General features: G+C 34.4%; 1 protein-coding gene and 1 long non-coding RNA gene across 6 annotated transcripts in view; both read right to left on the bottom strand.

The window, feature by feature from the left end:
- LOC149567376 (adenine phosphoribosyltransferase 3-like) overlaps nucleotides 1-15180 on the bottom strand; it is a 54212-nt gene extending 39032 nt beyond the window's left edge. For 3 of the 5 annotated variants that reach the window (XM_089820556.1, XM_089820555.1, XM_089820554.1), the window contains exons 1-3: nucleotides 15090-15180; nucleotides 14675-14785; nucleotides 12075-12167 (exon numbers count right to left, since the gene is read on the bottom strand). In XM_089820556.1, coding sequence (XP_089676682.1) covers nucleotides 12075-12167; nucleotides 14675-14785; nucleotides 15090-15171 — 286 coding nt within the window. In that variant the 5' untranslated portion in view covers nucleotides 15172-15180. Of the gene's footprint in view, nucleotides 1-12074; nucleotides 12168-14674; nucleotides 14802-14971 lie in introns of all 5 variants that reach the window. The other 2 variants (XM_089820558.1, XM_089820557.1) reach the window with 2 other exon arrangements.
- LOC149567377 (uncharacterized) lies at nucleotides 10117-11015 on the bottom strand. The gene is made up of 2 exons (XR_016362405.1): nucleotides 10512-11015; nucleotides 10117-10395 (listed from the first exon to the last, which is right to left on the bottom strand). It is a non-coding gene; the product is annotated as an uncharacterized LOC149567377 (long non-coding RNA).
- Nucleotides 15181-15586: the final 406 nt, after the last annotated feature.

Raw genomic sequence — 15586 nt, 5'->3', positions numbered from 1 at the left:
TTAGAATATGGTCTCCAAAAAACCAGTAATAATAATGCATGGATAAAATTCATTGCAATTAATTTTCCATGAATTTCCAAAAAAAAATCATATCATAAGAAGGTTTCAATAACTTTGGTCTGAAAATACCTTGCTTTCAGCCCTCTAATGCCTTCCACAAACTCAGAAAATATCACCATTCTGCCTTCCTTCAATCATTTGCATCACTTAAACTTGTCATTTTCATCCTCCAATGTTGGGTTGTCTTCTACTTAGCCTTCTTGCTTCAGATTTTCAGCCACTTGACAATTGTCTTGGTAAATCCTCTTGATTTTTCTTGTTAGCTGATGGCCTTTTAAAGGAGTTTGGGTTGTTGATTTACCACCCATAAGCAGTGTGGAATAAAAGATAAGTCACCTTCTAGAAATTTGCAAAATTTATTAATTTTCCATACATTTTAATGAAACTTCAAAAAATGCCACAAAAGGGAAAATCGAATGTTTCAAAAAAATACCATGTCCACAATCTCCATCCATCAATCCAAGCAAGCATTCACACTTTGTTTCCATCCATGTAGTGTGAGGGAAATCAACGAATGTATGGATCGAACTTATTTCACCTTTAGAAAAAACTTGACCTCACTCTGTCCACACAAGGGAAAATTGACCCTACTATGAATACCTTTGACACTAAGAAAAAAGTTCACAAATTAGATCTCAAAGAGAAAGTTGACCTCAGTTTAGATAATTCTTGTACTTAAATTTCATCAATCGTCTTGAAGTGGGGAAAAACAAGTCATGTTCGAATGTTTACAACACTTAGAAAAATTTCATCAATCACTATTGTCTCCAAGGAGAAAAATGACCCATGCTTAAGACAAATTTGACATTTCAAAAAATTTATTGTTTCCTAACTCAGTCCAAGCAAAAAATGACCCTAATCTAGACAACTTCCGAACTAAAAAAATTCATGCCGACCTTAGGGGGAAAACCAACCATCGTATGTATTTTTCAAACACTTCGAAAATTTTCAAGCAAATATCATTCAAAGTGGTGGAAATTCATAAGTATGAATGGATTTTGTGACCAACACTTAGCAAGTTTTCAGGAGAAGACCAATTAAAGTAAAGAAATTCATGCTAAGTCCAGATTTTAATCAAAATATGAAGGGAAATTCATACTAAATCTGGAATTTGATCAAGATATGAAGGGAAATTCATTATAAATCCAAATTTTGATCAAAATAAGTGGTTAACTTCATTATAACTCCCGAATTTGATCAGAATGAGTGGGAAAAATCATTATAATTCCAATTTTTGTGTATTTTTATAAAGAAAAATGATTTTCCTTAGGATTTTGGCAAATTTAAGTATTTAATATCAATTTCTATAGATTTTAAGGCCCTTATGCATGGAATATGCCTTTATGTAGAATTTTGGACTAATTGACTAACCAACATTTAAATACACTTAGGATTTCAAATTCAACACACTATAACTTGACCACAAAGGACTTCAATTTTAACGTTACCATTTAAGATCGCAACTTAGCCACTTAATTTCTTTACCACCCCTTAGTCTTCCAAAGCACTGAACTGCTAAATTTGCTACAGAAGAGCTAACTAACCTACTAACTACGAGCAAAAGAAAGGGAGTCTCCATTTACAATAGAGTTACAGTGCAAAAACTTCACAACATCTAGCACCCACCCAAAGAAATGTTCCTGAACATTTCGAGAAACTAACTTGGTTGGACCCAAGAACCTACAATTAATTCCCTTTTCACCTATCAACCGAGTATGAAATGCACTCAAAATGGAAGAAAAATCATGAATGGAGCTAAAAGCGTGAATCTTTAAATACCCACATGTATGCAAGTGTGTTTATTCTTGCTCAAAATGAACATTGAAAGCTTCTTTAGATCTATTGTAATTAGCTATTTTTATATCCATACTCCAAAAGCATCATGGATAGTGCCTCGTCACCAGTCATCGCCAATCATGCATCCATAGCCCCGGCGAGTTTCTCGTTGTGATTTCAACGTGAACATTGCTCAACTTTAGTGATTTTTATTGAATAGCACCAATGGAGATATTCACACACCAAATTGTCTTGAATTTCTTTCTTTTCTTTTGATATCTCTTCCCTTTTCTTTTCAAATTCTATTTTGTCTTATAACTGATCAAACTTATAATGGGTTTGGAGAAACCACAGTGGCAATGAAGCAAGCATATAATTTTCACTAATTCTAATTTCACCTCGAAAACTTTCTAAGAAATGGAGCAATTAAGTGTATGTATAATGTTGTGTAGGTAGCATTTGTTGTTGCGCCAAAAGCTTGAACTATTAATGCCCGATACAAATGTCGAGACTAACACGAATCCATAGCACAAATCTCCAAGGAGGTGCTGACCACCAAGTCAACACTCTCAACAATCTCACCCTTAGCATCTACTGAGCCTTCAGCACCAACTAAAGGGAGACTCAAACCGTGACCCAAGGACTCTAATACCAATTGTAGGTAGCATTCACAATTGCACCAAAAGCTCAAATTGTTAATGCTCAATACAATTATCGAGACTTACCTGGACCCACGACACAAATTTCCAAGGAGGTGTTGCCCACCAAGTCGACACTCTCAACGTGTTGTAACTAAAAGACTCATGCATCCTAGACACAACAAATGACTCCATTCCAAAATTAGTACAAATCATTCTCAAAAGAAAGTTATTAGGGAGAAACTCCAATTCAAGATATCCTTGCAAAGAGATATCTAAGAAATAATACAAACACAACTACCGAGAAAATACCAAAGTGTGTGTTAATTGTTAAGATTCTTAAGAATACATCACCTCTGTCACAAATGGGATTTGTCTCTAACCTAACCAACTAAAGCAAGGAAACCTAAACTATAGGAACTAAACTGCTAAGCTACTAAAACTAATCTCAAGTCCATTGACTCAAGGCAAATTACTCTACAAACTCCTAAGAAAACTAAGCTAACAAAAAGGAAACCTATCCTACCCTTCTTGAACCAAGTGGACCAAGACAAACCTACTCTAACTTTGTGCAAGACTCTAAAGGGATAACACTTGAAAGAGTTATATACATGCTTGTACTAACATGGCTTCTCAAAATGTTCAAGAGCGACAAGGCCAAGGTGATAGTTCTCAATATGGAAAACTTATCCTTGTACTCTAAAAACCCATTTTTCAAACTTGGAGAATTTATCATGTAAAATCAACAACTAGGGCAATTCATGAGGTCCATGATCAATCCAAATGCAAGTTATCTTTCCTAAATCACCATAATCAAAATAATAATCTTCATAACTTTCAAAAGAAAAACAAGGAAAGATACAACCTGGTGTGTTGTGAGTCTAAGCTCTCGACCAAACTCCCGGTGATCAACTTCAGGAGGTCAAAGTTGGTGGTGCATGATCCCACTATCATCAACATCAAACTTGTGAGTGATCAAGCCAAGATCAATCTTGAGATCAACATAAAATATCGCCTTTGAAGGCTTGTCCTTGTGTAACATAAACCATGCATCCTTGTGAGTCTCCTCGAGTGCATCCTAAATAATAAAGGATTCCTTGATGATCTCCCCTTCAACTATCTTTCCAAGTTGTCCAAATGCAATATCAAATTTTACCACCAGCCCAAACTGCTCTTCATCTTCCATGAGATTGTTGATCAAATCTTCATTAGGAACATCTTGCAATTCTTCACATAGAATCTCATAAAGCATGGTTTTTTCAAAACTAATACAAAGATCATCCAACATCCCCATAAATTGTTTGTCTAATTCCATCTAAAGTGGCAATTGCTCTATAGGTAGAAGTCGATGGTGAATCATGCACTTGCAATAAGTCGTCCATCTTGAAATGTAGTTAGTAATGAGTCCATTTGTATTTCCTTTATAAGATCACTTAGCACCACCCCCCCCCCCCCCACCAAACAACATAATAGAGATGATGTCTTTGAGTGCTTCATCAAATTGCCCCTCGTTTTTGGATTCATGTATGATATCTTCTGATTCTTTGTTTAACTCATCCACCTCATTATCTTCTTCTTCAAGGATATTTGAAATTCTTTGCAATTCATCTTCAAGAATTCAACTTTGTAACTTCTTCAAACTTGTGATAGTCTTCTTCTAGTTCTTCATGATGTTGATCCTTGTTTGATGCATTTCCTCTTCCTTGGATGAAATATATTGCTTCCTTGATTTTCCTATCCATTTCCTCTCCTTGCGATGAGATGTGTAAAAGTTGATCCTCCACTTGGCTATAATAATCATTAAACTCAACCATGCTTTCCTTTGTCCTCCTTTGGTTCCCAACTTGAAAGCTAGAAGAACTGTTTTCCACCTCCCACTGATACTTCCTCATACCAACACATTAGAGACTTGATTAATTCAATGGTGTCCTGACAAGATGAGCAAGTAAATCCTAAATGTGAGAGGCGATGTACACTACACCAAATGTTCCCTCCACATCCACTTCTTGGTTTCCTATTAATATCTTTTTTGAACTCAAGGAACTTTGCATTTGGATTTGACAAATACCACAGGCTCATAAAATTCTAGGAAAAAAATCTCCCTCGTAATGCCAACTCCACCCTCAAAAGGAATATCAAGCAATGCATTAACCCGTGATATGTGGTATCATGGATCCTACATTGTCCTGATGCCACAAGCTGAAATGCACTGCATGGATGCAAACGTTTGCTCAAATCAAACCAAATTGGAAGAACGTCCACCGACCTATCCATGTTGAGAAAGCTTTTCTTCCTTTTTTTAATTTTTCGCTTTTTTGGGGGGATTTTTTCACGTTAAGGGTGGTGTTCTCATCCCAAATATAACTTGAGAGCTCATACTTGTTGACAATTCCATGAAGGAACTTTGTTTGCCCTTCTTCTAGCACCGACTTTTGTTTTAATTTTTCGCTTTTTTGGGGAGATTTTTTCGTGTTAAGAGTGGTCTTCTCATCCCAAATATAACTTGAGAGCTCATACTTGTTGACAATTCCATGAAGGAACTTTGTTTGCCCTTCTTCTAGCACCGACTTTTGTTGATGTGACTTTTTTCCACTACAACATGCAAAATCAAATACTCAATATTTTGAGACGAAACATCAAACACTCAATCCTCTCTTGATATAAGGTCATCTCTCATGCTAAGCTTGCAATGTAAGATTATGAAATGACTTCAAGTTTCTATTAACTATGGATACTTGCTCAATGAAATAATATAATACAATTTATTGGTTATCACTTGGGGGATTTACGCTTGTGCGACAATGGGTATCAATTGCTTGCACTTCCAAAGATTTAGCTTCACAATGTGCAATAATAATATGGTTTAATTTTCCAACTTTTCCACTTCAACTTAAACATAACTTCTGGGTAAAAGCACAAACCTATGTCACCCTTTTGTAAAGAAAAAGGCTAACAAAAGTATAACTATTCACCTTCAATGACATAAAATAGGTATTATTACTTTGAATTTGACAATGAAGTAAACTAATGAAATGTGTAGAAATGGATGAATTTTAAGATTATAATTTTTAATAATTATTTGGAAAAAGAATTGATATATTTTCCTATTTCTTAAAGATAACGTTTTTCTACACCTACTTCTACTTCTAACCATGAATGCAAGGAATCATGGATGTAGCTTTATCTGCAACTCCACCAACCTTGTAAAAGCTTCTAAGGATATACTCAAATGGTTTTCAAATCAATATAAATGCAATCAAAAGATTGGATATCAATTGAAGTTAAGTCCTTTCAATGGCTCACCACACAAGGCACTCCTACTATCTGCAAGAGGCTAGTGGCCTAGTTTATATTTGAATCAAGCAAATAAACATCCACAATTCTTTCATCTAACTAAACTACTCTAAACAACATGAAATGAAATCCTAAGCTAAGTAAGACATGTGGACCACCATGCAAGAATTCAAACTTGATCGCAACAATTCACCACGAAAGACACAACAATGAGAAGTAGAACAAATTTGGCATTATCTTGGCAACAATTCTCCAACAAGCCCCGCTTTACAAATGAGGTGAGTGGGGTTTATATAGAACCCCCAATTACAATGAACGACCAAGATTGATTTAGAATTGATGACCTAGATTAATCCATTACAAACCCTAATTAGGGCAATCAAAAGTAGCCAATAGAAATGAAGCACCACAAACTAAGCCAACAAGAAAATTCAAAGGTCTCATGACTAATAAGAAACAAGGAAAAACTTTCCATTGCCATTGTTCACTCCTATAGTATGTCATCATCTTTCACTCACTAATGAATGTCTAACAAAATCCCCCCATAGACATGATGAAAAGTAGTTCAAAACTAGGGGGAATAGAACTTGTCCTATGATGGAGTGAAAATGCTTTTACCTAGAAGCAACACAAACTTTCAAAAGGCCAAATCTAGATATTTCTGATACAGCTTTAAATTACCCTAATTTTGGGTATGGGTGGGCACAATTTCCAAAGTCTTAACTAGGTTGCGACATGTCCATATCCGTATCAAGTAAATTGGTATGCTAACCATAAATTGGTATGCTAACCAAGGGAGGGGACTCGCATTACCTACAACTTTGTTCACTACCCTTTTCATTAAATATCCAAACTTCCAAATGTTTCTGGTATTTAAAATGTTCAGAGAAATTTCCAGATCATTATAAATCTGCCAAGGACCTGCACTTGTTAGTTGGTTGTCAGCTGACTGAAATAATACAGTACACTCATAGCTTGTCTTGTCAAGCAAAGATCAGCCTGCGCCCAAAATTGAATAAAAACTTCTTAATTTTCCACATCATCTGCTGCTGCAAATAAATTCAAAGAAATGTAATTTTGGCAAATATAAGCTCCTCAATTACCAAAGCTCCAATATTTTTTTTCCAACTTGACAAAAATATCTAGGAAAAATCTTTTGAGGCCAGAACATAAAGATTTTAAGTCTCAACAACAAATGGAACTTAATTAATTTCCAAAAGCAATTAATGGTATCAAATACAAATTCATTAAGAATGCAAAATTTTATGGATCTTTATTTCCAAGTAGAAACCAAATAAGGTATCCAGAAAAAGATAAGGATGTGTATTAAATCTAGGTTTTGATGCAAGTTACATGATTGTCATTAATTTCGCTTCCTGTTCTCAATGGCATCAATCTTGCATGGCATTCATAAGGAAGGTTGGTTCATTCTATAAGTCCATCAATAATCAGAGGTAGAAAAGATCATTAAAGATGTAAGTTTCCTACCTAAATACATTAGTTAAGTGTAAAATTAAACAATGCAACTGAAATGCAAGAGCATCCTAGGTGTCAAGCAGTGCTCCCTAACCCAAAAATAGTTTCATTTATTTCCATGTTTATAACTATGTGACCAGGAGCCTGTAGAATCTACCCTGTAAGATGAAGACCAATACTTCAGGTATAAGTATCACATTGTCACATAAGCTACAACAGACCCTTGTCTTTCAAGAGACAAAAAATTAAATCTCACAGAACCACCCTAAGTAGAGTGTGTCACTGGGGTGCAATGCAAGCTTGGTGAAGCCAACTAAGATCTAGTCTCAAGCATGGAACATAGATATTAGATGAAGTCGTTTGAAGGCTAACAAGAGGATATTAATAAACACCACCCTGTTGGCTATGTCAAATTGAGTAGACTACCAGAGGCATTTTGAAAATAATTAGACCATCAATAAACATGCAATGAGCTTCAGTTCCAAAACAAAGATATAGCAGAGACCTTTCACTTCCCGTACCCATTGAAAGATAAAACACCAATGCAACAGCATTAAAATAAAATTGAGTCCTTTCAGAAGGTTGCCAGAGTAGTTGTATAGCTAGAAATAGCTGGGCTTACAAAAGGTGGATATATTAAAATGCAAAGAGTTTCTGCAAGTAAGTAGTTTTGAATATTGCTGATAGTGCAGTATAATTTGGCGGGTTCCATACATTCTCGAGTAGCCCATTGGATACGTATTTCCTCTAAATATAAGAGCTTGTGTTACGCCCCCCACCATTTACGGAATACTCGCAGCATTAATAAATAAAAAACATAGGCATTCAACTATGTCATGCCCCTGCCACGAGTAGCATTGCTTATACAAAAACAAATTGGAGCCACAGTGAATAATATTCCCTAGGCAATAGCATAAAGAGACCAACCAGGGTAAAATACAAATATTGATGTTTCAAAGTCAATTTATCAGAGAAGGCCAGCTAAAATAATTGTACTAAGGCAGTGATTACCAAAAAACACCACAAGGCTGTAACTAAGGAGAATATTGATTGGCTGCTTTCAGGAAAATAAATGCTCAGATTGCCTCTAAAGCTGCAATAAATTGGATCCTGAAGGCCTGTAAAGAATTTTATTCTAGTTTTCTTTTATAATAGCTCTTTTGTAGCAAAACTACGAAGGATCAACTCAAACACTTGCAATTATATTTTCATCTAAACTCTACATTTGCAAATGAATCAAGGTGTGTGAGATATATATATATATATATACTGATCCACCTAAGACTCAAGGCTTCCTATACTGGATAACCACTAAGAAAATGAAAAGATTAATATAATGACCTGTAGAATTTCAGTAGAATATTTATCAATATTTCAAAGGTTTCATGGCACCAGAAAATTATTTTACAAAGAACTAATTAGGATATAGGCAGCGAACTAATGTTTTCAGTAGACCCCTCTATTAATTTCTGCAGATCCCATAAATTCAAGTTCTAAAGTTTGGAAAAGCTATTTTTAAATTAATTTTTGTTCATTTATTCCTGTTTTTTAATTGGTCCCTTGCAATTTTCCTGGGGTTTATATTATTTTTCAAGTTCAGAAAATAAGAAAAAATATCAACGAGCATTAATTACATTTAATGACTGTCATTCACACTGTGTCAGAAGTGCACTCCAAGCTTGTCCAGATCGAATCTTCACCATCCACATAAAATTTTCATTAATAGTTTTGAGGGAGGCTATCATCACTACTAGCAACAACCATTGACTAAAAGATATTTCCATCTTCCATAAAAACTTCCGCAACCTCCACCTTACCCACTGTGTAATAAAATCTTAAATGTTATGAATTAATGTTTGGGAGTGATAGTTGTTGGGAGTGATAGTTGTGTTTAGTAAACAGTTTTTCAAAAATGATCCTCAGGTTTTTTTTATTTTATTCCATTCCATGTCTTGTATATCTTCCCATACTCCATGATCAATCGCTTGGGATCTTGCACCCCTTCATTCTTATGCGGGCCCCATGTTCAATCCAAGTGTGGGTAATTAAATTATTGTTTTCTAGCCAACAAAACCATTAAGCATAAGGACCATTATGAATGTTGATGTTTTGACAAAGATTCAATTATTATTTTCTTGTTATGGAAAATATTTGATCAATTCACGAAAATGTGATAACTAATGTTTCTTTGAAAGGTTATTGAATTAATATTGTTCAATATTTTATTTATCTCACTTTAAATGGCTACAATATCTTATACTTGTTCTTAAAAGTATTTATATATATGCGAGATAAATTAATTGTGATAGTATTATTTAATTATATCTTAATAGTATATCGTATATATTTATTTAATATTTTAAATCATTTATTTTTGTGGGGTTCAATTTTTGCAGAGATCATGACATTGTTGATATTATAGGTGCTTCATGAAAGATATAGTGTAAATCTTCAATTTAAAAATGTTGTCAAATCTATAGTGGTAAAAGATAAGATATAATTATTTTAATAATTTTTATTTTTAATAATACTATATAAATATAAGTAATTTTATTGTTAAATTAAATAAAAAATCAAATTTGATTATTTAATTTAAAATATTTAATAAAATAAATTTATAGGATTATATTATACATAATTATTGGAGTATAAAAATTACTTTTTGATCTAATCTAATTTAATATTATATTTAATATATAACATAAGATTAAATATATTCTTCTTTATAAGATTTTTAGCAAATTATTTTTTTACAAGATCAGTATATGGCATACATTTTAGGTTTCATAAACTTCAAAACTAAAGAAGCTAGTAAACTGATATTGAAATTTTGACAACTAACTCATATTAATCTTTGTGTGACAAAATAAACTTAATACCCAAAAATGATTTTTTTCATTTTACAATTGCACAAGACAGGGGACTCAGGCTCTCCCAGAGCTCTTGTTATAAAATTATCTTACAGACGCATCCAGGATGGCTTCCTAGAAGCATCCATGAGGTTTCCGGTCACCATGAATTATCTCCTCAGTTTGAATTGATATTCTCAGCATGTACAGTTTGTTCTATGGAGAATAAGGCCACAAACTCTTCAAACAGCAGATCCACCCCTTGTTGCTCCCCAAATCGGTATTACTCAGCCATGTAAAGTCTAAACAAGTTCAGACAACATTTTATAAGTCTATGGAAATATAGATGTGTTGCAGCACTTAAAATGCAAACCCTCAACGTCCTCACAATGTACAAGCTGTAAGTATGGATTCAAACCCTTAAATCTCCTTCAGTCTGCATGTCTCTGTAGTGAACAGCAGTGTCCATGGATGGCCATCAATTAAGGAATAATATTAAGCTTCAATCTGATATGTCTGGGCTTCCAAGAGCTGGATGGCTGGGAATGACTATGACACAAAGCATATCTTCAATCTCCTTAACTACTTCCAAAATTTTGCTATGAAGTTCAAACTATCAAACCAGAAATCTAACACTTTCATGCATGTTTGTTAAAATTTAATGATGCATAAAGATTGGTTCTCATGAGAGTTTTCGTCCTCACAAACTCTTGAAGACGTCCACTCCAAACAATTTGCAATTTACCAATTTAATCCAGCATACCACATGTGCCTCAATTTTTCTTTTATAACATCCTCATGCGGCTTCACTCTCTCCTGTGATTGTGAAATAAACTTTTCTTGCTATTTCTTGCATTTTGATAAAGGGTGAAGTATCACAGTCATATTATCAAATGATTTGTTTTTGTATATATATATGTATATATATATATATATATATATATATATATATATGTATATATATATATATATATATATATATATATATGTATATGTATATATATATATATATATATATATGTATATATGTATATATATATATATATATATGTATATATGTATATATATATATATATATATATATGTATATATATATATATATATATATATATATATACAAGCTTCCTCTCGCATCCGTATGCAAAAAAAAAAAAATCCCGCATCCACTTCAGAATCCACATCCAAATCGGTAACTTAGAAAATAATAGGTGCAAACAGAGGCTACTTTCTAACAAGTAAAAAAACTACTGACTTTCAAATTTGTACACTTCAAGATATATGTAATCATCTTTAATGCAAAGATAACTTTCCATGGGGACTGTTATCATGCAAAAATCAGCAACCAACTGATTTTTAAGGAAATTATTGAATTAAAAGGAAAAATTACTATGCGTCTATGATAAAAAATTGTGGCTCTCATGAATGTCACAGAAACATCCAAGTTGTATCTGTTGGCAACCCTTCATCAAGAGAAGGTTTTTTTTTTTGACTTAAACAAGAACAGAGTAAAAAGTCTTAAAAGAAGCGTGCATAAAGTGATCATAGATTATTTCTCTAGGCCAGCTAGTGGTTGACATTATCTACAAATGAACTGTAATGGAAGAGGTGAAACTCACTGAATATTCCAAGAATGAGAGGGATCCTGATATGCTTCAAGGTCAAGAGAAGGAATACAAAGATGTCACTTATTACATGTTTTCCAGAAATATCATCTCATATGAAAACCACAAGCTCCTTGCAGGTAATTCAAGCTTTGAAAACGTATTATCTGAATGCATTCATTATCTGTTGTGGAACAAATTTGTTTCTTAAAGACTAATAGTAACATCAATATTCAAAAACAAAATCTTGCATATAAACTTGACGAGTCAAAGACATAGACATCATGTCCTAAAAGCACATGAACATACAAACAGTTTTAACAAACCAACAAGTACATATCATGAGCCAGGCATGATGGACGAAGGTAGTGTAATAAAACCTGGCAACTTTCTTGGCTTCCTCATTGGAACAAATTTGGCACCTATTGCCAATGCAATAGGAGGGCCAAAAATAAAACCTCTTGCTTCTATTCCTGTAAAGCATTGCAAGCATCAAAACCACTATGTCAATCCAATTACAAGAAGTTTCACATAATGTAACCACATTTTTAAAAGCTTAGACAATCATAATTATTAAAGATAGTAGGCATATAGGCATCAAAGCAAACCACAAAACAAGAGGAAAGCTTGTTTTCTTAACAACTCAAAACTAAGTAAATAAAACTGTAAACATACAATTTCAAGAAACCAAATTGTTGGAATATTTGCTGTTCAAAAGTCACATTATTACAATGCAAACAACAAAGACAGTCTTAACTAAGCAAGACTGGAATACAAAGACAATATCTTGCTGATGTTCAGTTGATAAGTAATGAAAATTCCAGTTACTAAAAAATGTAACAACCCACAAATCCTCTTCAACCATCAGGGAACAACAATTCCACACCTTTCTTCAACTTTGTCATGTTCTCACAAAAATTTATAAAATAAGAAGATAAGAAATCATTTAATATAAGGGAAATAATATTCATTAAATTGAAATGAAGAATACAGTTCAAGTCAACAACTTCCTAAAATAAAAGACAATTATAATGTAGTTAAGACTCAAAAGTTGTGACTCTTCCAAACAAAATAATGAAAAGGAATACTCCTTCCTTATTTGGCAAGATATAAAAAGGACAGGATATTATTTGAAATGGGCATCCAAAAAGGATGAGGGAAATCAGTGATACTCTGTAATCAGAAATGGAGAAATCAGAAGTACAAATATGATTTAAATAAGAAGTGCAGAACTGAGTGTGAAAGGTTATATCCCTTTCAAAGGGCAGAAATAATAAAGAGTTGCACTCCAAAATAACTAAATTTAATACACACTAAATTATGATAAAAATGCAATTGAAACCATAGAAGCACAATTGCAATCCACCTGTTTGTGTATCCACCATTTATATGTATGTATGTCTAAGCTTCTTAACCTTATAAATGATGAAGTTGCACTCCTCTCTGTTGCCACTGAAATGACTTATTCACTTAGGAACCACCGTATGCAGGGGCAATTTCTAAAACCAGTTGGCAATATTTCAAATGGAGTATTGTGACACTTTTTGCAATGGTGATAAAAATATTGGTTGAAGGTGGACTACGCAACATGGGATGAAAAAAGACCAGAGCATTTTTTGAGGCAGACTTCTAGCTGAAAAATTAACTGTCACAGTGAGGGAGGATGTTTACAACTAAACTGTGGATTGTGTTGTTGTGTGATACTTGAACCTCGTGGCAATTAAAGCCCACTTTGGAAATGAAAGAACTAAGCATGGAGGAGAAAATTGGTGCTACATAATAATTCAGACAGTCTGCAAAAGATAATAATTCAGACAGACTTCAAAAGAATGAAGGTCATGAAATATGTGCAGGATATTAGAATTCATCGTGAAGAATTACTCCACATCTCTAGCTCAATTTCAGTCCTTCATCTTGAAATAATGAAAGGCTGTGTACATGTCCCCTGCCAAGCAAGCCAGCCGTTAAATTGGAATTGTCAAAAAAAAAAATTCTAGACTATCTGATTTGGATATGTAGAACTTAAAGAACCTGACCTCTCCTTCCCCCCTGAATGGAGCACTAAGTGTGAAACAGAGGCGAGCAACAAAAGACTTGAATTGAAGCTTTTGGCCTTCGCCCATCATGGGTGATGGAAACAAGCCTTGAGCATTAAGGCAGAGCAAGGCTCTCAGTTTGGACAGGTCAGGCGAATGAATTGTTTGCTTTTCGAATGTTACTGTTGTTATGTTGCAATGTGTTATCATGTATAGTATTTCAAGGTGGGATGTCTGCTGATCATTTGTGGAGCATAAATGTTGATTGATGTTCTACTTTCACCACCACTGCGATGATTTTGTGAGGATGAAATTTGGGAAGTTGAGTCTGTGTTTTTCTCGTAGCCCTCTATGATGGGATTGTAGAACGTAGTATATGGCTAGTACTCTGATTTGCACCCTCGTTTTAATCAATAACATCCAGGGTGCCTGTACATGTTAACAATAAGCAAAGAAAATAATTAACTTATTAGTACATGTAAAGTAGAATTTCGTATGGAGGAAGGTTGTTCACATTGCATTGTCACTTGGCTCCTCTCTTTTCTGGGTTTTAGTTGGTCCAGCTTGCTTTTGGCATTGAGTGACCCGTCGCTATTTTAATAATTAATTTAAATTAAATTAAAACAAAAAACAATTGGAAAAAAGTGTTCTGTAAACAATACGTTCACAACTTATTTTGATAGTTCAGAGCCCAAGGTGCATGAGTGAGTAAAGAATTATAACTACCATGAAAAACTAATACAGGTTCATCATGTGAAAAAAATGACTGCCCACTCAGTTACAAATCTTAAAAGAAGCGGACAGAATAAATGAGAACAGAATGCAACTAGCCTGTGAACATGAGAACAGAATGCAACTAGCCTGTGGACAAAACAATGCGCTTAAAAGCATCCCAGGAAATGAATTAGTACATCAAAACTAGCTGTAAAAGAGCAAGAAGTCACCTGCAACGACAGAAATATCCTTGTCCTTATATCTCTCAACGAATATGTCAATAGCATCCCTATATGCCTTGTGATTAAGAAGAAGCGTGGTAATGTCCTGAAACATAATTCCTGTGAAAACAAACAACTGTTAACAGAGTCAATTCTCATTGAAGTTGACATTTTTTATACCTTGCCACAAACATAAAAAACCAGTCGTTATTTCATCTCGTCATTTCTCAATAAAGTAACGAATATCAAACACAAACAGTTCGCCATTTATGTAACCAGCGCATGCAAATTGCTGGTGCAAGTGACCTTACGCCATAGATTTACTCATTCTTCCAAATTTCTCTTTGAACTAAAAATATTGGTTTCGAGCTGCATTTCCTAACGAAGACACTCATGAAACCAACAAAATTAAAAAAGCTCTGACCGGGCTTTGGAAAATCCGGCACAACTCGAATAGCGGAAGAGATGCCGCGAAGCCGACTGTCGCCCTCCTTCCATGCGGCCATTATTAATGTAAATCAGAAGGATTTTGAGTCTTATTTAACTTGCAGGGGCCACGTTTAATCATCAGTAGCAGAGCATTACGGAAGTGGAAGTGGAAGTGGAGTGTTGCGGAGTTGATGTGAGCAGTGGCATGGAACAGTGTATTGAAGTGATCTTTTTCGTTGATTGGCCAATGGAATCAATCCCACAACCTCCAAGACTCGATCTTGCCCAACCCACAACCTACCCTACGCTGAAGTGACCCCAGGAAGAGTTTTATAAAGTGCAATGAATGGAATCCTCAGGTCCGGTCATAGGTGGGGACCCTGCACAGATCAGACACGCGAATCCCCACCGAATTTTGGTGGGGCGTCCCGCTGAAAGCGACTCTGCTACCTCGTCCACTGCTACTTGAAGATTTGGAATCCCCATTGCCTG

This window comes from Cupressus sempervirens, chromosome 3 (genome assembly GCF_028749045.1).
Source record: "Cupressus sempervirens isolate cs-2001-9-10 chromosome 3, ASM2874904v1, whole genome shotgun sequence".
Taxonomy (NCBI): Eukaryota; Viridiplantae; Streptophyta; class Pinopsida; order Cupressales; family Cupressaceae; genus Cupressus; species Cupressus sempervirens.
This window is presented reverse-complemented; position numbering and strand designations above follow the sequence as displayed.